This window comes from Scomber scombrus, chromosome 6 (assembly GCF_963691925.1).
Source record: "Scomber scombrus chromosome 6, fScoSco1.1, whole genome shotgun sequence".
Taxonomy (NCBI): domain Eukaryota; kingdom Metazoa; phylum Chordata; class Actinopteri; order Scombriformes; family Scombridae; genus Scomber; species Scomber scombrus.
The window spans coordinates 21,011,023-21,032,192 of NC_084975.1; the positions used below are offsets into that span (position 1 = coordinate 21,011,023).

The following is a 21,170-nucleotide window of genomic DNA, read 5'->3' on the forward strand; positions in this document are numbered from 1 at the left end:
TGCATTTAGATTTCTTAGACTTTAACAGTGGAAATACCTTAAACAAAACCTGCAGTGTGTGAGCCTGAATTTTGGCATTCTTTGGCCTGTTGTTTTGTGTGACAGTAGTGTTTGCAATGTGGATAACATGCATGTCAATACTGATCGTAACTGAAACCCTTTTTTACTTGTATTTACAAGGATGTCCTCATAATGTCTTGACGTGACTGTTTTACTTTTAAACTTACGACTAAAACACACATGAAGACAAACGTATATCTTTCAAGATCCATTTATTTGAGTTGATACAGTACTACAGAGGCATCATGTTGAGTAGAAATACACCCGAATGGATGAATTAAGACATTTTACAGGATTTGAGGAACTCTTATTGATTTGCTATTCTTATAAAAGACACACTTGACCAATGCCTTCACAATGAGATGATACCACCCTATTTTGATCGAACAATTATTATATTTTTGTGTGCAGTTCGTCCTCAAAACATAACACACAGTTCAAAGCAGGCCAAAGCGTGAATATGGAGTACTTTGACAACAAATTAAATGGCTTGATCACCAATAAATACAAGTATAAAAACACATTGATAATAATTTTCATTATCAAAAAAAAAAAAAGTTCATAAAAGATACCAAAGGCACGCAACTTAATCTACCTTGGCAGTCCAGGATCACCAACAGACAAAAACAAAAACAAACCAAAACTTTGGCCATAGCCAACAATAGTAATGAGCCATAACAAAAATAATACTTAAATAACATAATAATACTAATTTATTATTATTGTCATAACAATATCCAGTCAAGTTTTCCTATGATTAGACTTTCTGCTAACTAACAGATATGCACCAGTTATTTCCAGTTTGGCAGAGTTAAAGTTTCATCATCAGATTCTTTCCATTGCTTTATTTCCTTTTCTCCTGATGTCGTTCCAGCATTTTGGAATCCCCTGCTTTGGTAAAGGTGGAAAGACAATTATCTTAGAGTCAGCTGTTTATATCTAAGTAAAGATCATTGTATTTTACTTTATTCCAATAAAGATTTTAGTGTACAAGACTTAATTTTTGCCATTTGGTAGATTTTGATGGCACACAGGTATACCAAAAGAGAGGAAAGCTGAGACTACACCAATGTCACATCAGATTTGTCATTTTTTAGAGAGATAATTTAATACTTCGAGGAAGGAAGTATTTTTCTGCCATAACATAAAGCAATATAAAGTTTCTTATATTTTGGAAAATCAAAAACAGAAGCACGATAAAACAAAATACTAACATAGTATAATTTTCTCACTGTAAATCCAGTTGACAATAAAATGCAATACAAAAGGCAATAAAATGCAATATAATACGCAGCGGGTCATTCATTTAAATCAATACCCAAGACCTCTCCTTCACACAAGCGGACCACTGAAAACATTCAACGTGTGATCTATTTCCTTGGGGTCATCTGCTGCGTGGTTTTCCATCCACATCATTTGATATTTTGTATGATGTCAGTCACCATTCCCCCTGTTTTTTCATTGCTGTTGAAAAGTGTTACACACTGTCTAAGGCCATACCGAGCACGCAAGCCACACACTGACCCTCAAGACAAGCTGTATCAACAGCCTCCAGCATTTCACATAAAAACTCAAAAAGAGAAAGAAAAATAAAACAAATGTGAGGCGAAGCCAATGTGGGGATGATTTCATTGACCAATGGGGATTCCCAAGTCAAAGAAAAATCCAAAAGGCTCTCATTAGTCCCTGACCTATCCATTCCTCTGAATCATGTCAACTCTTCACCACATCTTTGGTATAAAACAGAACACTTTCCATCTATCCTTTCTACTCACTTTCTTCACTTTCACTATTCTACATTGTAATCCCTTCAAAAATAAATCTTACTCCTTGACCTTTCCTGTATTTCACGGGAAAGTCCTTTCTAATCTCTGCACCCTTCTTGCATCATACTTACAAACCCTTACCCTAACCCTTTCCCCCCCTCTAGCTATAAATCACAACGCGCTGCCTCTCTCTTTTACTCTCAAATGAAAACAATAGCTGGCTAATTGTGCTTGGTTGACATAATGTACTAGTATACACAGCTGGAGGGCTGAGCACGGACCGCAGATCCCACCTGTGCTGAGTCGGGCCGGGGCTGATACAGATCTCTAGCACCAACATGTCTCCAGCCATTGTCTGTGGAATTTGCTGTGTCATCAGCAGGTTTAAACAAACCTCCTTACTCTGCTCTTTTGAAGAGCTTTGGGCAGAATACTAACTAGTCTGACAGTGGAAACCACAGTAAATGTCTTTGGTAAAAAAACCAAACTGAATCTCTCACTACTTTATCAGGTAGCCTTGAAAATTGGAAACAACCAAAGTTAAGAGAGCCAGGCACATTCCAGGACTGTGAGGTTTTGTCTGCGCCATCTCCCTTCACTAAATGTACCACTAGGTGAGCCCCTACAGACCTCTGGTGTTGCCAACAAATCTGTGTTCAACCAAGCCACCTAAATTGCTGACAAACTGAACTATGAGCTGAACTATGACAAAGAACACAGGGGAGGTCTTTTCAAGGCTGCCTGTAGATCCCGGCATATCTGTGTATGAATGTACTTGTGGAAGGAACAGGGGGAGAAGACGAAACTGTTTGATCTTAACTATCTGAGATTGGCCTTTGAACCCTGACAAGTAAGCTAGTCAGCTGTGCACTGAAGGCCCTGGGTCTCTCCACATTCACAAATAACATCATAAAAAGCACAACTGGTGACAGGTTGGCCTGGCTTTCCTTCCACTTTAAGGAAATGACATACATAATTTTTTTTATTATGAATCAAAAAAGGCACTTCCTATATATCCTCTAGTATCATACACATATATAGGACATACGCTTTTATGAAGCTATAATTGCCTGCGTGTATTACATGCGCAGACATAGTTATAAATGCTGAGTATATATACGTTTCTCATCACTGAGTAACATAATTATATATGTCAGTTCCACACAAAGAGTTGGAGACAAGGAGCTTTGGACTCTTCCAGTAACAGCCAGCACCCACCAGTTTTGCACATAAAACTAGAAACTACGAAAATATTAATAAATAATCAGCAATGTCAGTTAATTTTGGAACAAGACCCTGGTTAATTTCTTTTTTTTTTTTTTAAAGGAAGTAAAGATCATAAAAGCATGTGCTCTGTGTGAGTTTTAAGGTGCTTTTGTAAACTCAAACTCTAAATGGGTGGTGTACAAGCAGAGCCAACCAGTTTCTGGTTGCTGCATTTGTGATTCTAACTTGCCTTCTTGCTGAATATGTAAACATGTTGAACACAGCAAAGTCTATGGGCGGGCCGAGAAAGCAGACTGGGTGGCATTCTCTTGTGCCAGCTCCATCTCTATCCTGTTCACAAAACCCTAAGTGAATTTCCTCTGGCCAGAGAAGTGCACCTAAGTGTATTCATCTGTGTGTGTATGTGTGTGTATAGACATACATCATTTCCATCGATTTCAGCCCCATTTTGAAACCCACAACTACCCAAATGTTGCTGTATCCCAGTAACACACTGGTCGTTAATGCCACCAATATACCTCTGTACACACACATGCACACACAGTCCTGTTCAATTTCCTCTGCTTCTTCTCTCTCTGCCCATCTGTTAGGTGAGGTTGCTGCTGATGTCCAGGGCTTGCTGGTACACCTGAGTCATGTCCTCCAGGTCCCCCAGCAAGGAGAAGCTGCCATTGTCCCCCGGGGAGCCTTTCGTTTTGGGGCCACGGCTGAACTTGGGTCCCTGGAGCGGCGGCGCTGCCTGGAAGCCCTTGAAGTTGGCAAGCTGCAGCAGGTTTTCAGCCGAGACACATGCCCTGATGTTTGGGCGGAGGTGGGTAGTGGAGGGATGCCATTCAGCCCCGCTGAGGGAGGTGGGTGACAGGGACAGGACAGAACTGTCCTCCCCAACGATACTGGAGGGTCGACTCTGGCTTCGGGACAGACCGGAGTCAGTCGAGGGAGGAGGCTCACCAAGGACACTAGCTACTGCTGCTGCTGAGGGAGGCCCACTGTAGGTGGAGTACTTGCCGTTCCGCTTCAAGATTCCCTTTCTCCCCATCACTCTCTTGGGCGGGGAGGTGGCTAGCAGAGACATACTGGCACCTCCTAAAAGCTCAGAGGACTCGCTGCGCTCTGGGGAGGAGTAATACCCTGATTCCCGCTGTTGGTTGTTCTTCAAGATGCCTTTCTTGGGCAGAGAGGGCACCATCTTGGCTGGCGAACCTCCACTCAGGGTCTGCTCCTCTTCCTCTTGGTCTGGGCTTGAGGCCTCCTCTCCCCCTTCAGCTTGTTGAGGCAGCGCTGTCTGACCCAACTCCCCCTCTTCCAGATTGGCAGACTGCTGCTCTTCAGTAACTCTGGTCTTCAGGATGCCCTTGGGTCTCTTCAGACCTGGTTTGTCCTCTGCTCCGCAGTTGGTCTGCCCTGCCTCAACATTTTCCTTCTTGGACTTTTTGGGCCTCTGGCGCATCAGCTGGGGCAAAGCTGCAGGTTTGGCTCCAGAACCACGTGGCTCAGTGCGGTTCTGCCAGTCGATGAAGCGGGCTAGCATGGGTGAGCCTCCATGGTCGCGTTGGGTCTCACAGTCACACACACTGTTCTTCCAGCCCCAGTTTACCCACCAGTGATTGGCTATGTCCTCCACTGTGGCCCGGCGCTCAGGGTTTACCATCAGCATCCAGCGGATCAGTCCACGGGCATCTACCAGGAAACAGCACAAGTACAATCTGTGAGCTTTCTCATACAGAATGCTATTTGTTTTGTTGACATCACATGCTTTTACAGTACTGAGTTTTATGTTGCAGACACTGCTTTAGGCTCTCTAAATTCAAAGGTGCTCAAATGGCCAGGGTTGATGTGGGTTTCTATTCATAAATGGAGTAATTAAGTATGCATGTTAAATATATTGATATTTTACATAATTATTTTCCATTGTTCAGTATAAACCACAATAATACATCTTCCGTCAACAACAACATGGCCCTCACTAAATTCATCTAAGTGTATCTGGCACTGTATTTAGGAACATACAGAACTTTATAAGGATAGCCTTCCTACTATACAATGCAGTTCCTGATTAAGTTAGACACTGGATTATTAAAAAAAAATGTATTTGTTACAAAATAAATCAATGGAGGTTTGTAGCTTAAATGGTATCACTTAATTTCTTCGTACTTTTCGTAGGTAAAAAGCAGCAAACATTGTATGTACTGGATTGTAAAGTCTACTATTATGAGTACATTCAGAGGACCCTGATCAATATTCTATTCAACAGTTTATGAATCAATGTTTCAAGAAGTTTTAAGTATTTTCTAGAATTTAATTTATTTCCTAGAATCCAGTACAATTTATCGACAGAAAGTCAGGGGTCAAAGGTTTCATTTTCAGACAAATAGTGGACCTCACAGACTCTGTATGATGCCAACTGAAATAGATTTACCCAGTATAGTTCATGATATTGTTTTATAAAGAACTGCTGTTCAAAATCAGGGATCAGGTATGTGTTCATTATGTCACATAAACTGGGGGGAAAAAGTACCTGAGGACTGAGTGGGCTCTTTGTATTCGCCGTTGCTAATCTGGCGAATGAGGTTCTTGTGGTCTCCCCCATCGAATGGCATGGTCCCGTAGACCAGGGTATACAGCAGCACCCCCAGCGCCCAGCTGTCCACCTGGTGAAAAGTCACAAATTAGTTTATTTAGTCTCTGCACACAATGTCTATCTCATAAGAGTGATTATTCTGTGTGCACAAAGGAAATACTACAATCCTTTGAGGTGTGTGTGTTACATCTTGTGTTATGCAATGGAAAACCAATCTTCCACGTCCTGTTTTGATTAGTGATTCATGGCATCAAAATAAATGTTGTGGAATGAACTCAGCTCTGCTCAACATCAGAGCAGACGTTTGAGTTATGTTCTTCAGTTTACTTTGATATTAATAAGCATCCCAATCACATAGTTCACACTAACATCATAAAAGAATATCTCAGTTAGGGAGCTTGTGATGCTGTGGTGTTCTCTCCACTGCATCCTTCATAGATGTAATGACTAATGCCTGTGCTCTGGTGGGAAATGGCCTATTTCCATACATGTCATCCTTTTCTCTTCCCCTACTCTCTCCTGCTCCGTCAGGCAGAGGCATGAACTTTCTGACCAACCTAATGCAATGTGGCTTTCTAAGTAAGCAGTTACATATGACTTTGTGCCTGGGGTGATGAGATGAGGAGGTGCAGAGCCATGGGGGAGGTGGTGGGAAAGGAGGGGGTCATGAGTCAAGCAGAGATGGCAGAGTTGTGATATCCTGGTACCTGATGACCCACTGGAGACATGCTGCCATTCAGTGATTGGTAATGTGTCAGAGTGTGTGAAAGTGTGTGACAAAAAGGGAAATGTGACGTGTGTGTTGAGTATGGGTAGGGGAGGATGAGGTGGCTGGAGGAATGTGCCTCAGATGGCAGTAACTGAACCTTTGAGACATAGTCTAGGAAGAGGAAATCAGATAGGGCCAGTTAAGGAGCTAGTGTACTTCCTCTAAGGCTCTGGACCTACATCAAGAATGTATCACTCTACTGTTGTTATTGGTCCATTCCTGAGGGCGAGACAGGGCACGCACTATTGTTGTATTCTATTTTCGTTGCTGTGTTTGCTGTAATTTGTGGCCTCACCCCAACTGGGGTTCTGTAATTTTGATTGCAATCGGACTGCTGTAGTTTTTAGCACTCTGGAGTAAATTATAGTGAATTACGCTAAATTGAATGGTTGGACTTGAATATCTAAAAATGCAATGCTTTCCCCCCTTTCTTTTGCTTTGTTTCATGTAACTGATGCAATTTAGAGACAACGCCCTTCAGAATGACTCTGGAATTGCCAGATAAGTGGCTTTAAGGAGACATTTTCACTCTTTCTTTCACCAAAACTATTTTGTTAGACGCTGACTGTGACCATGAGTGCTCTTTGAGGCTGTGAAGCTCATTCCGATCCCATTAAACTGAAGGGAAAGTGAACAAAAACTATCCTCCAGTTCTTCACTTCAAAGGACCCCAACACTGTAGGAAGGGGAGGACAGGGGAGGGATGCGGAGAGTATCTGGGCTGACCTGCTGCAGAGTTGCAAGAGAGACCTCCATTAGACTGGAGACTAATAGTAATCCCATCAAAGAGCCAGAAATAAAGCTTTCCCACCTTTTTGTGTATGGGCAGTGTGATGATGATAATCACTAGGGAGATAATAATGATTAAAGTTGTATAAGAGGTGAGATCTGGGAGGTTCGCACCAATCTCACTAGCTAACATTGTTATTATTTACCATCCCTGACAATAACAATGATGACGGTTATATAAAAGGAACTAAATGTCCTGGAAATTAAGGTCACAAACAAACAGCTAAGGTTTGGCTCATTTGGTTCAATGGGTCTCACCTCTGGGCCTTGGTAAGGTCTCCCATTGACAATCTCTGGTGAAGCGTAGAGTGGGCTGCCACAGAAGGTTTGCAGCAGTTTGTCCTTGTGGTAGAGGTTGGACAGCCCAAAGTCAGCAATCTGTGAAAACAGTGTGAAGTGTGAATTTTAAAGTGACCATGTGATTGTTAATCCCTCATACAAAGATCATCTTAGGTAAGGTATTACAGTCTTACTGGTAACGCATCACAGATCAAGGGGTAAAGTTACCTTAATGTTACAGTTTTCATCCAGTAGCACATTTTCCAGTTTCAGATCCCTGTGCACCACTCCATTCTGAAAGACAACCAGAAAAAACAAAATAATGATTGATGTATCTACTAATGCATTATTCATGAGAGATGGATCCAAGTAATAAACAGTCCATTGTGTTAGGAGATGATTTACTCTGACAGAGCTGGCTTGTGGCTCTCGGGGGAAATCAAGGCAGCCTGTTGGTCTAGTACTCTTTAATTGGTCCTGTCCCCTCTGGTGTCTTTATGCTGACATCTGCTGTGATTTTCTTTTTTAAATCAACTCACATGTGTCACATAAACATAAGCCTGTAATTACCACCCTGTATGAAAGATGTTCTCACAACATCTTGGGATTAAAAAACAACTATGTTGTGTATGCCTGGCTTTTAAAAAAATAACCCAGGAATTAACATGTGGTATGCAGACAGACAGAGCCCAGCTCAGATGTGGAGGAGTGACTTCACCAGTTACACACCCCCCCAGGGTTGCACTCTGCATGGCATCTCCCATTGGTTATTGCTTGGCAGGGAGCTCATGTTCACATGACCCTGATTGGTGGATACAAGGAAGAAATGGTTGCTTGCTTGTTGTGCCAGTGACTCATGCTAACCCACCCGGTGGGAGGTTGCGCTTGGTAGTGATGATTCAACATTCATGGCTGTCTGGGACTCTCCTATCTGAGGACCATGACATCATGCCTATCTCCAGCTGGGAAGAGCATGACAAGAGGGGAGCCCATCCAAACAAGCTCCGGGACCTTGGGGTTTTGATGGGAGTTAGTGAGGTGTGGCACAGGGGTTGAAATGGGTGTGGCTGGGGCTAAATCTCTAGGGAAAAGCTTTGGGGGGTATCTTGGGACATCCATCAGTGTGTCAACAGATGAGGACAGAATTAATGCAAAGCCTGTTTGGTGAACTGTAATCAGAGCGTAAACCTGAATTAAAAAGGCCTGTGTTCCATCTTCACTCAGAAACAGATGACGCCCTAACACCAGTGCGCCAAGAAAAGCGTGCTGTGTAGGGCCTGCAGGTTAACTGGCTATATGGCTGACTGTGGAGCTGCATGGTTAATGTTAAAATAAGCATGCAGCAGCCTGGTAAACAAAATCTGGATGTGTGTGAAACGGGCAAAGGCAGATTTAAGGTAACAGAGAAAATTAATGTGCGTGTTTTTCTCTATGTATAATGAGGTATGTATTTTCTCACCTTATGGCAGTGGTGCACAGCGGAGACTATCTGTCTGAAGAAGTGTCGCGTCTCACGCTCACTCAGGCGCCGCCTCTCACTGATGTAGTCATATAGTTCACCCTTGCTGGCGTACTCCATCACGATCACAATCTTGTCCTTGTTCTCAAACACTGAGAAATGATTACAAAAATGACCACAGTCCATTAATATCTACTTTCAGGAAAATATATGGATATTTAAAACAACAGAGATAGGAAGACAACTTAGAATTAACCTGGAATTACTTTCTATCATGTTAAAATAACAAATAGAAATTTTTATGTAAAAATCTGACTAAATCAGTCCACCCCCTCTTTAAGTTTAGGAGAAGAAACACAAATTCCAGAGGAGCATATAACATATCTACACTTCTACCAGGGTTACATCACCAAAACCCCACCTCATTTCCCTGGATCCTTCGAAACATTATAGGGAGGGGCTGTTAACTCAATCAAGCCCACTCCTCAGAGACCGCAGCGAGTACAGAGCAGTGAAAACAGAGAGACAGCAGGAACCAAAGTGAGAAGCGAAGGAGTTAGCTTCTCAGACACAAGATCCACTTAAGTGTCAAGTGATGCCTTTAGCACTTCAGCTTCACATCATGTCACCACATTTCACAACAATGTCCCACATTCCTAGCCACCATCTGATAGGAAAATATCCCATATATGATTGTACAATAGCTTAATGTTGCAACACGATGCAGTAATTCTTAATTATTCATGGCTTAAAATTGGTGAGAGCATTCTCATTTTATCATTAAGCAAATCAGTATTAACTGCCTCACATATATTTCTTGGTATCTTTCATAAGAACTTAGAGTTTTTGCATGTAGGCTAGCTTTTAAACCAACATTGACTTAATATTACCAAAACAAATATAAAGATAGGAAAGTTTTTTGTTGTTTTCTTTGCATCACTTGAAATCTGTAACTGGAGAAAGTTTTAATATTACTTAAGTATTATTATAATGTTACTATCCACGAACTGCACCTCACCAAACATATCATTCTGTGTCAGTATTTAGCCTTCTAGTGTATAATTTCAACTTGGCAACATACTTCTCTCCTAGCGTCTTGGCATGAAGGGAATGAAAATGGCTGGGCAGAGAGAAGAGGAGAGAGAAAAAAGACCACGGGAATACTATGAAGATGACAACAACACAGTCAGCCATGTTGCTCCGTATTGTGCGGGCTGATTTTCCCACACAGCAGGGTCACCGGGGGTGAGGGCCTCTGCTTTCTGCACCCTTGAGTGAGCACCTTCAACGTTTGTCACACTACTTTCCTCACCCCCCTCCTATGGTCCTTTTAAGGATATAATCCTCTACAAAAACACACAGTTGCTGAGTGATGGTAATGCTCCCTGATTGTGACTGTCTGGCTGCTCGGGAAGTAGCAGAGCACCCGGGAAGGCTGAGCAGATCTGGCCTTCTGATTGGTGGATAGAGTAATGACCTGGGGTGACATTCGCAATGATCTCTGGTGGGGTTTTGCTTGGAGAGCCAATTCTCAGCTTGCACTCCCATTTACCTTTGACCCCTCGTGGTGAAGTAATTACCTGGCTTACATAACTTGGGTTTGTTACAGCCCGTTGGATACTCCAGCCTCCACTAAAGCCTCACTGTCATTCACTGGACTTTGTTCACACGTCAGGCCCCCAAATCTGACTAATTAGCACCTATTGACCTATTGCTACACTGATGACAGACCGTCATGGCAAGCTTGCATAGTGGGCGAGCCGCAGAGTCTAATACAGAGGAAAGGAGGAATACTACTGACACAGACAATAAACAAGCAAGTATTAAGAATATTTTGAAATGAGGTATTTTAATGCTGAGGTAATGGTTGTTTCTTAAATTGGGCGTATTTACTGAACTTATCTCTTCTTGCAAAATAACTTACTGTCTCACCTTAAGGGAATGCAGTATAATGAGTCAATAAAAACATGTGGCTCTTCACTCACAGCAGGGTGAAACATGCATCTCCTCATTCCCCTTCCCCCTTAAATAGTCAGACCTAAGCTCTACACCATCTGTCCCTGCAAACATAAACACGCTACTAACATTTTAACTGCAATTTGTGCAATTACAAGATTCTTCAGGTTTAAGTATTTATTTTAAAGGCTTGGCAGTAGGGTACATAGTTATGCTGTAGGAGAGAAGAGCAAAATCCTCTTTTAAATGCCCCGCACAGCATGCTGATGGATGCAGAATGTGAGCGGAGAGAGGGAGTGGTAAAAATCAGTCTTCACACACACATCTGGTTCAGCTTTGCTTCACACAAGGCAGTTAGCAGGGGCTGTTGAAGAGGGTGTTGCCGGATACACAAATCTGGGGGCCTCCTATATATCTCTAAAGCGAGGCTGGGTGGAGGCCAGGCCACAACAGTAAACGCTGGGTTTGAGGAGACACACCAAAGAGGAGAGCAATGAGTCTGGTCAAGTTTGTTGGTGGAGTAGGCCACTTACAGAGAAAGCAGCACACATAGGAACACCATAAGGGCTCCTTGGAGTTTATAAAGCTGGGTGTTCTTTTAATCATTCTCCTAAACTAGAAATACCGCCTTGTGGTTGTATGCTGCTGCCAACCAGTCAAGTTGGAGTTTACATCTATGTCTGTCCAGACTCATATAATATTATTAGTGAAGCCTTTGAAGGAATTTAATACAATGTATTAAGTGTCTTTTGTGGCAAAATGGAAGTTATCACTATACTGACTTTTATTAATGTATGATTCCAGTGATAATTCAGCCCTGGCTCTTCACCCATTCATCAAAAGATCATTTTCTCAGCTGCAGTGTATTCAAAACTCCCTAGTTAAGTGTATTTTGGAAAATTATTCCTTTTCTTGTTGTCTAGCCTGTTATTCATTATCTTTCCTCTTTCCTCAGCTTTGTTGATCTGCTGTATTGCTATTAGTTTGTAAGTTCATTGAGAGAAACAAAAAACAAGTTGAAAAAGTCAAAGTCCTTGTATGTCTTCACATTAATGGCCAATAAAGCTGATTTTGACAGAATACACAATGACATTCAAGGTGGGCATCCACTTCATCATTTGCGCTACAAATTTGTGTGAAACGTTGTCATTGTTTCTAATTAGCATATGAATTCTTGAGTTATGACCAAAAACGTACCAAAATCTAATCAGTTCATTCTTTAGTCCAAGTGGACGTTTGTGCCAAATTTGAAGAAATTCCCTCAGGCGTTCCCTTCACAAGAATGGGAGGGACGGACGACCCAATAACATAATGCCACTGGCCATGTCTGTCGCCGGCGCGTTAGCATAAAAACACACAAACTTGGCTGCACTTCAGCCCTCCGGCTGACTGCTGGCACGTTCCCATGACAAATAGTGTTGTTTGTTGCATATACACATAGCTGATAACAACCTGGGGACTTTGAAACTGAATAAAGGACAGTGGGTAAGCAAGTTTGGGCAGTGGCACGCAACTGGCTGTCATTGTGCCAGGGCAGCTGTCCTGAAAAGGGCATTGAAACTGTTGCTTTCTTGACACAGGCATAAAAATAGTCATGATTCACAAATCATATGAATACGACTCACACTGCTGTGCCTTGTGACTTTAATTGCCTGCACATAGGCCCAGACTGCATTATAAGAGATGATTAATTGCAAGCAATATGTTGAAGGAATTCAATGGGAATTGTTCAACCTTTACACTCGCCATTAATTGTAATCTATGTTTTTCTCCCAATGAGGTTAAGGTCATTCAAAAAGACTCATATCAAAAAAGAGTAAATATGCATGCAGTCTAAGCCTGACTTAAAGGCTTTGATATTTAGAGAGTTGTTTCCTGGGGTAGATATATGTTGACGTTGCTCAGAGAAAGGCTTAAGGCCTTTCCTCCCTCTGCATAGCACTGGACCGGAGTCAGACAGTATGCAGGCCTGGGTGACAGAGGTCAATCCAGAGTCTTCCTAGCTACACACACACACACACACACACACACACACACACACACACACACACACACACACACACACACACACACACACACACACACACACACACACACACACACAAAGTTATAAGGACTTATGCAGACACACATATGTGCAAACACACACACATTCACAAGTACAGTCTGGTTCCCAGCTGCAGTTGTATTTAAGTATCAGCAGATGTCTGGCCCTGAGATCAAGACCAGAGAAGACAAGGGATGAGACCTCTTAGATGTGGGAGAGGCAACCCCTCTTATACACACAAACTTTCAATGCACACGTGCGCACGCCCACACACACACACACACACACACACACACACACACACACACACACACACACACACACACACACACACACACACACACACACACACACAGAGAGATCCAGATGCACACCATCAAAGCCATCCAGACTTTTACTGGCCCAGGCAGCCAGACAGAGCAGAGAAGATGAATAACATCCCATAGCTGTAGTCCAGGTCTTATTATGACATCTGAAATGAGCTGAGGGAGGAGGGGCGGTTTTGGACGTGTGTTTGTGTTTATGTGTGCTCAAGTCAAACACAGTATGTACGATTTGTCATGTGTGTGAATGCATTTACAGACGCGTGGCACACCCTCACCTTCATATATAGAGATAATGTGTGGGTGGCGGAGGGATGACATGATCTCTATCTCTCGGCGGATGTGAACCATGTCCTGCTCATCCTTGATCTTCTCCTTCCGAATGGACTTGATAGCCACCTGGAAACACAGAGGACATTGATCAGATGACTTATAGCAACATAGAATTTTGATTTAAGTTATATTAGATAATGGATCACGTGTAGCAATTTTAAAACAGAATTTCTGTTTTCTCTTAAACTGATTATATAGATAAGTTGATTGAATCAAAGAAAAATAACCATAGAAACTGAAAAAGAAAATATTGCCTTAAAGGACAACAAAAAGATGTTATTTTCATTATCTTTTCAGCAAACTTTAAAATGTACATGGCTCTTACAGAGTACATACTGTACACCATGTGATGTATGTCTGTCTCAGTAAAACCCTGTGAGCCACCTCAGAATGTATTGCTTTTCCCTAATAAACTCTGTGTACTTCATCAGCCTTGCTTACCTCTCCCCTCTAAGGGGCCCTAAAGCACCCTTTGACCTTATCATCAGGCCTTGCTGACATAACAGCAATATGAGTCAAAAGAAGAGGAGGCATCATCCCAGTCTCACACTGTGTAATTTACCCAGCCTCTTTTCTGTATGAAACAAAATTAAGGTGCTCTCTTTGAGAAAAACAACCTGACACGTGATGCAATAATGGAGGCTTGCTTTGTACTTTTCAGTGCTCAGGACTACATTTAACCAGGTATTAGTCAGTGTTTGGGCTGTACCTATGATCCGGGCCCCCAAACCAACCCAAACAAAGAGATCAGAAGGTAGGTCCACATGGTGAAACATGGGAGTTTCCATAGCAACAGTCTACCTGGGAGCAGCTGTGTCTTCTCTTCTTAGGACCATGAAAAAGAGGTGAGCATGGTGTTAAGTGTTCATGATTTCTGGAGGAAGTCAGGGAGGTCTGGAGGTCAGAATGCTCCTCAATAAATCAAGTGTCACTGATTCAACCTACATAACACCAGAGTTATTTCTCCTGAGAGTCCTACAGAAGACACTAAATCACCACCCATTCATTTATTTTTAGTGATTCAAATCCAGAACAGCTAATAGCCTACATTTGAGAAGCTGCCTGAGAAGCTGCCACATTGTGGGGAGTGAGAGGAGGGTATATGGAGGAATAAGGCAGGGGCTGAGTAAGTGGTATCTCCTCATCTTGCCAATGGGCCTGCTACGGGAGGTTCAACACTCAACAACTACACTTGATTTGATCATTTTTCATTGTCATGGCACCAGGGTCAGAGTCAGCCGCAAGGAACTGGATGCATTCAAACCTCTAGCCTATGCACTCCTTAAATGAGAGGTTAGCAGCATACTCCAAATAAACCAATTGAAAGTACACAGTCTAGCACATGTCACTATAATTGTAGCCTAAACATTCTGGATTGAGTCCCGGCTTTCCTTTGATCAGGCCTGTATAGAGTCTGTTCATTCTGTTAGTTTAAACTTTTGTCCTCTCCTTGCTAAGCTGTGGTATTCTGAGGAGTCCAGCTTGATTCCATGCAGCAGAAACCACAGGCAGTAGCGAGTGCCAAGCTAATTACCGTGTACATCAATAAAAATAACCCTAAACCGGAATAGTTCCCTTCCAGAGCATGCCTTGATTACATAGAATTTAAAGAAATGATACTATAATAAACAAAACGATGTCCAGGGGGTCCACATGCTGTGTTCATAATTGGTAAAAAAAAGTTGTTTGTGTCTTAATGCTGGTGTTTTCCTTTACCTCACCAGGTTCATCAACATTTTATCTCAAATCCCAAAAGGTGAATAACATTTTTGACTTGAGTGTTCAGTGGTGCAGCAGAAGGTGAGTTACTCTCCAGGCTTTAATAAATTAATTCAGGAATTCACTAATTTAGGACATAATTGAGAAATGACCCATAAAAGTTGCACGCAAAGGCGAGTAAAGATTCTCAGTATGACTACAGCCTAAAACCAAAATGATTTTTTTCTCCTAAAAGGGTAGCAATCAATCTTTAACTGCCACGATCCTAATTCCTCACTGTATGCTAACTCATTGAACGAGCTTGCTCTCCCACATTGGGCTTGAGACAAAGCCAGGTATCCCTCGTGTACCTCCTCATGTTCCCCTGTGCTGACCCTGATGTGGATCATTAAACAGCTGACTGCATCAGCCACTTGCCAGCTGGCTGGACCGGCTGACACAGCTACGCTTGTCCATAAGTGGATCCCTATTACTGTCACTCACAGTAAACAGGCGCTGCACTGCTGCCCACGCCGGCTTCTGCCAGGTATTGGGGCCGGTCTTGTCTGCCCCCCGCCCTTTTTGCAACAGAGTTTGTTTGAAGTGAAAGTCCATGTTTCGCTTCACTGGAGCCTGACATCTTCCTGCGCTTTCTCAGGCCATTAAAATAGATGAAGTATTCATCACAAGCTCACCCTTCCCTGCGTTGTCTAAAGATCACGATCGTCATATGTGTTGAATGTGTGTGTGTGTGTGTCCGAGTCAGAGCTAGGAAGAGAAGGAGAGAGAGAGAGAGAGAGAAAAAGAGAGACAGACAGAAAGAGAGAGACACAGAGGGAGTGGGAGGAAACGGCCCGTCACTTTTCCAGAGAACTATATCAAACAGCTATGAATCATAATACCTCATCAACGGCACCACATATAGCAGAGGAATGTTAGTGTTTTCCCCTCTCGCGTACCTCTCCAGTGAATCCATTGTTGAGGAATGATGTAATCTGGTTCTTTAAGCTCATATTAATGTGACTCTGTAACCCCTTTAACTGAGGCTGCTCCTCTTGTTATGGAGGTGGGGTTCCCTGTGTCTCTGCACTAACTGCCCACCACTGCTTGTCTGTGATGGATCCCCCCACACAGGATATTAACCTTCCCCTCCAATCTCATTTCCTGCTGTGGATGGCCTTTCATGTGTCGCTGTCCATTCTGGGTCTGGCTGTCACCACAACCTTTTCACTATAGCATGTATGTGGCAGATTATACATTAAGACACACACACTCTCTCTCTGCCTCTATAGTATACAGACATGAAACACATCTCCTAGAGGCATGCACAAACACATGAACTTGTGCATGTGTCACTCTGATCTCTATGATCTATTGCACTTCATATAACGTTGGATTTCTACTTGGCTGCCAGGCAGTACAACATACAGCTTTGGAGATTAAAGCAGACAGTCACTCAGTTCTACTTTAGTTGACACACTGAATGTGCCTACATCTAATCAATCTTCCTCAAGTGCTGTCAGTTCATGTGCAAACACATGTGCGCACACACACAAAACTATCTCCTCATCCTGCTCCATCTGCTCTTCTCGTTTGGTTTTGGAATGAACAAGGAAAAGGTACAAAATGATTGCATAATAGTCTAACCACACTGCTGTATCTTCCATACAGACACAAGAGACCACCACTGGGTCAGAGGTCAAGTAAAGTCTAGGAACACAGTGCCAGACGCACGTGGCATGTGAGGTGGCCGGCAGTCATGCTCTGTATAATTTCTGCTGGTACTCTATGTGCAGAGGCGCTGATTCTCCAAGGACTCAAAGATACACAAACTCCCACGTGAAAGACAGTGATGCAATGATGTACTATACTTTACTGGCATCTTGTTTTGAGTCTGACTGTTATGCACAGGACATTGCTGCAGATTGTAGGGGGAAGGGTAAGCATTAGGACACATAGTTTTGTCAAACATAAAATTGTCTGACTATGTTTTTTTGGGAGTGCTCATGTTTTGTTTTTTTAAGAGTTTGGCTCGGATATGTAATTTTTTATCCTCAGCACCACTACGGTATACAGTATTGCACTGCATTTAAAAACCCTACAAATGTAAACATATGTAGTTCTAGTGTGAATGGCTGACTGTTTCTCCTTGTAAAAAAGGTCTTTGGGGAGTCACCTAAAGCCAACAATTCCAGCTATCTACAGGAAACAGTGTCTCAAACTCACTCACTATCAAAATGAGATACTTTGACCCTTCCTGCAAGCATACATTGCGCAATTTAACAATGCTAGTAAAAGTAATATATTTCCCATTACAGCTGGTGCCATGGCAATACTGAATAGGAAAACATACTGAAGAAAGGACAAGCAGCCAAATGGAACAGGCCTGGGGAGAGTAAGCATTACTGGAGGCTTTATGGTCCCCTAATATCAAGCTTGCATTTGCCAGGAGCTATGAAAACATTTGGGGACATTGTTGACCCATACTAAGTTTCCCCCTTGACATTCTCAGCAAATGGAAAGTTCCTTGTGTACTGCCAGAATGGGCACAGGGGTCAAATTTTGCCACACGTGGAAATATTCAGATATGTATTGGTCTGCAATGACATAGCTCTTAGAGTTAAGAACAAAACAACAGATGGTGGGTTTCTTAAGGCAGGCAATGACTTTTGTTAAAAAAGAAACAGAAAGTGGTGGATTGACCCCTGTACACACACTCACACCCACACAGTAAACTAAAAGGACACAGCCTGAAACATTTACAACGTTGAAGGAAAAAATGCAACTTGGCTGTAACACATGTAGTATCTCTGAGGGACTGTTAACTGGCTTCCATGATGCCTATAGGGTCACTAAAGTCGCATCAGTCAGTCAGTAGCCGGATTTACACTCTAGCATCCGGTCGTGAGGCCCCGCATAGGACAAGGCGTGTGCAGCCACAGCTCCCAGGCCCCATGGGCCCTTTTGAGCATGGAGGGAATTCCCAGCGGGGGAAGGACACGCACACGCCTCTGAGCACAACAAAGCACTAATATTTTAGGACCAAAGTTATTTGTGGTGGCTACTAAATGGTGTTACACAAACATGCATGTATTACAAGCTCACTAAAAGCATCGTGACAGATGTTTACAGGCGCTTAAGTGGTTCACCTCTCTGCCGGAGTGCCGCTCAATCGCCTTCTTGACTTTGCCATAGGTGCCTCTTCCCAGCGTCTCCAGCAGCTCGTAGCGGTGTTTCAGGTTGTGCTTGTGGTGGTGTTTCTTCACGCCCGAGTTCCTCCGTCCATCACTGCTTGCCGGCGAGGTTCCTTCAGGGGAGCTGCCGGCAGGTAGAGCTGGAGCTTGAGGTGGAGGGGAGAGGTCACCCCCCGCCGGCTTGCCCGCGGAGTTTTGGCCTTTTTGGGCCTCGGGACGGGTTGCCCCCCGGTGGGGCGATAAATAAGCTGTTTCCATCTCACTAGGGAAGTGTTCAAACAACCTTCCCACTGTTAAATATTTCAAACTACCTACTAACAACAAATTGATAATATAATACTTATAGGCCTAATAATAGTAATAATAAATAAATAAATTACAATGAATAACGCGTCGCCTAACAGTCATATTATTACATGTGGAAACTAACATTTCCAGATTGTCTCGATTGATCAATTGGCTTTGATCAAAACAACAGATGTCTCTTTCTACCTATTCATGTTATTATCGCTATATAATTAGTCTACTAACGGATTAAGCACGAAAAAGTCTAAAAAGGAAATTATCGGTCTATAATAACCTGATACATAGTCCTATCACTGGATATCAATTAAATCTAGTGTCAATAATATAATATATAATAGGCATTCAGATTTCGGCAGCGGGCTGCATGCCGGAAGCTGAATCCACTTTCAGTTTACAGATGATAAGGGCTATAATGTGCAAGCTCTATCCCAATAAAATAAAATAAAAAAAAGTCTAAAATTGGTGTGGCTAATCTCCTCACTCCTCAATTGACTGACATGATCTATCTGTGGTTAATTCTGGCTCGTTCACATTATCTGTCGTCCTAAACGCTGCCAACATCGACACCGACTCACATCTAAAAGGCGAGAAAGCTGCGACGAAACCGGCGTTTTGGATGAAGATGACCCTCATTTTGTCCACGGCCCAGGTAGCTCCTCATTCATCTGGACTCATCTGTCTTTTGTGCGACTGCATGCTCCGAGCCGTGGTCGACGGTGGTACTAGAGGTGCGCTGTGATCGGACACTATCTCAAACTGAGACGTTTTGAATATTGCCATGGTCGTTTCGCTGCGCCCCTTCTTCTTTTTCTTCTCCTTCTTCTTCTTCCTCGTGTGCCCTTCTTGTTTCTCCCCTTTTCTCTCTCTCCCTATCCTCAACGTGAGAGGCTGGAATGCGAGAGGATCCGAGTCCGGAGGCGGAGTTTACACAGACCTCCTTCTTCCCTGTCTTTCCTCTTCCCTTCGCTCTTTGTGCTCTCTTCCCCCCCTCTCGCATCTCTGATATGACTGCTGCTGAATCGAGGGCGTAGCTAGAAATCATATGCACCCCCCACCCCCACCCTCTTTTAAGGGCAGAGGTGGAAGAAGTAATACCGATACGGCAATATAAAAATACTCCATTACAAGCCTTGCATGAAATAATCCCACCAGCAGCAAAGTGAAGTATTACAGTACAAATTGTGGTTTGGTCCATCTGACTGATATATTATTGTATATGACATCATTAGATTATCAATATTAAAGCATCAGTGTGTTGCAGCATGTTACTGTTATAGCTTTTAGTTTAGTCCAGTGGTTTCTAACCTAGGGGCCAGGCCCCTCCCAAAGGTCGGCAGGAAAATCTGAGGGGTCTTGAGATGATGAATGAAGGAGGAAAGAAGAAAAAATAAAGTTTTCAGTTTTTGGACTTTTTCGCTTTGATTTTTGGTGAAATATTGGATCATTTGGTGGAGCTGTCAACAACTGGTAGACTTTTGAAACGTGACCCTGATTACACACTGCTTTTTTTCTAAGACGTCAGAAGCCGAAAAGGTTGGAAACCACTGGTTTCATCTTAAACAATTTGTCATATTTTAAAAGCTTGTTATATTATTCAGTGAGTTAAATCTTCATCTGAAAAGCAACTGAAGCTGTTAAATAAATGTAGTAGAATAGAGAGTACAGCATTTTCCCTTTAAATGTAATGTAGTGGAATTATAAAGTAGCATAAAATGGAAATACTCAATTAAGGTACAAGTAACTTAAAATTGTACTAATTGACAGCACTTGAGTAAATGTACTTAGGTAGGGTAAAAAAAAAAAAAGGCTGATCATTCATTTATTTATTGATCATTATTAAACTCCTCTATTCCCAATTATTACCTTGAGCAAGGATGTTTTGATTTCCATGACTTTGATTGTTTCCACCCTTAAATATCCTTACATTCTTGCAGGTGCTGTGTAATACACTTACCTGCACTGAAAGATAAAAACCCTGCACTCTGTTGCTCATTCTTGAATATGAAACCATGACTGACAAACATATTTGCCTTTTCAGGTACAGGTAAGAGTGTAATACACCTTTATGTAAACAATTTGTGATTAAATGTCACAATACCATTAGATGATTAGATCACTGATTAATAAAGTAAAGGAAAAAGGAAAAAGATTCTGAGTTCAGAAAACTAAAAACATTTAATATGCAAACAATGTGCACAACCCTTAATTGTGTAAAGACCACACGAAAAAGGCTTGAAGTGGTATAGCAATGATACATTTAACACACAATCAATTTGCACTGTTTGGAAGGGAAGTCTTCAATGTTTACATGTCATTTGTATTTTCATTATTTAAAATGTATATATAGTTTTTATTGTTTGATAGTTGTGCAGGAAATATAAAA

At 42.4% G+C, this 21,170-nt stretch overlaps 1 protein-coding gene across 2 annotated transcripts; it reads right to left on the minus strand.

The window, feature by feature from the left end:
- Positions 1 to 255: 255 nt before the first annotated feature.
- Positions 256 to 19,750, minus strand: nuak1b (NUAK family, SNF1-like kinase, 1b). Of its 2 annotated transcripts, XM_062420300.1 has the most exons (8): positions 19,363 to 19,750; positions 18,437 to 18,743; positions 13,535 to 13,655; positions 8,931 to 9,082; positions 7,700 to 7,765; positions 7,451 to 7,570; positions 5,572 to 5,704; positions 256 to 4,733 (listed from the first exon to the last, which is right to left on the minus strand). In XM_062420300.1, exons 2-8 carry the CDS (start codon positions 18,737 to 18,739, stop codon positions 3,640 to 3,642), a joined length of 1,989 nt encoding a protein of 662 aa, XP_062276284.1. In that variant the 5' UTR covers positions 18,740 to 18,743; positions 19,363 to 19,750; the 3' UTR covers positions 256 to 3,639. The 2 variants fall into 2 exon arrangements, with proteins under 2 accessions (XP_062276284.1, XP_062276283.1); XM_062420299.1 differs by having other exon boundaries at positions 18,437 to 19,750.
- Positions 19,751 to 21,170: the final 1,420 nt, after the last annotated feature.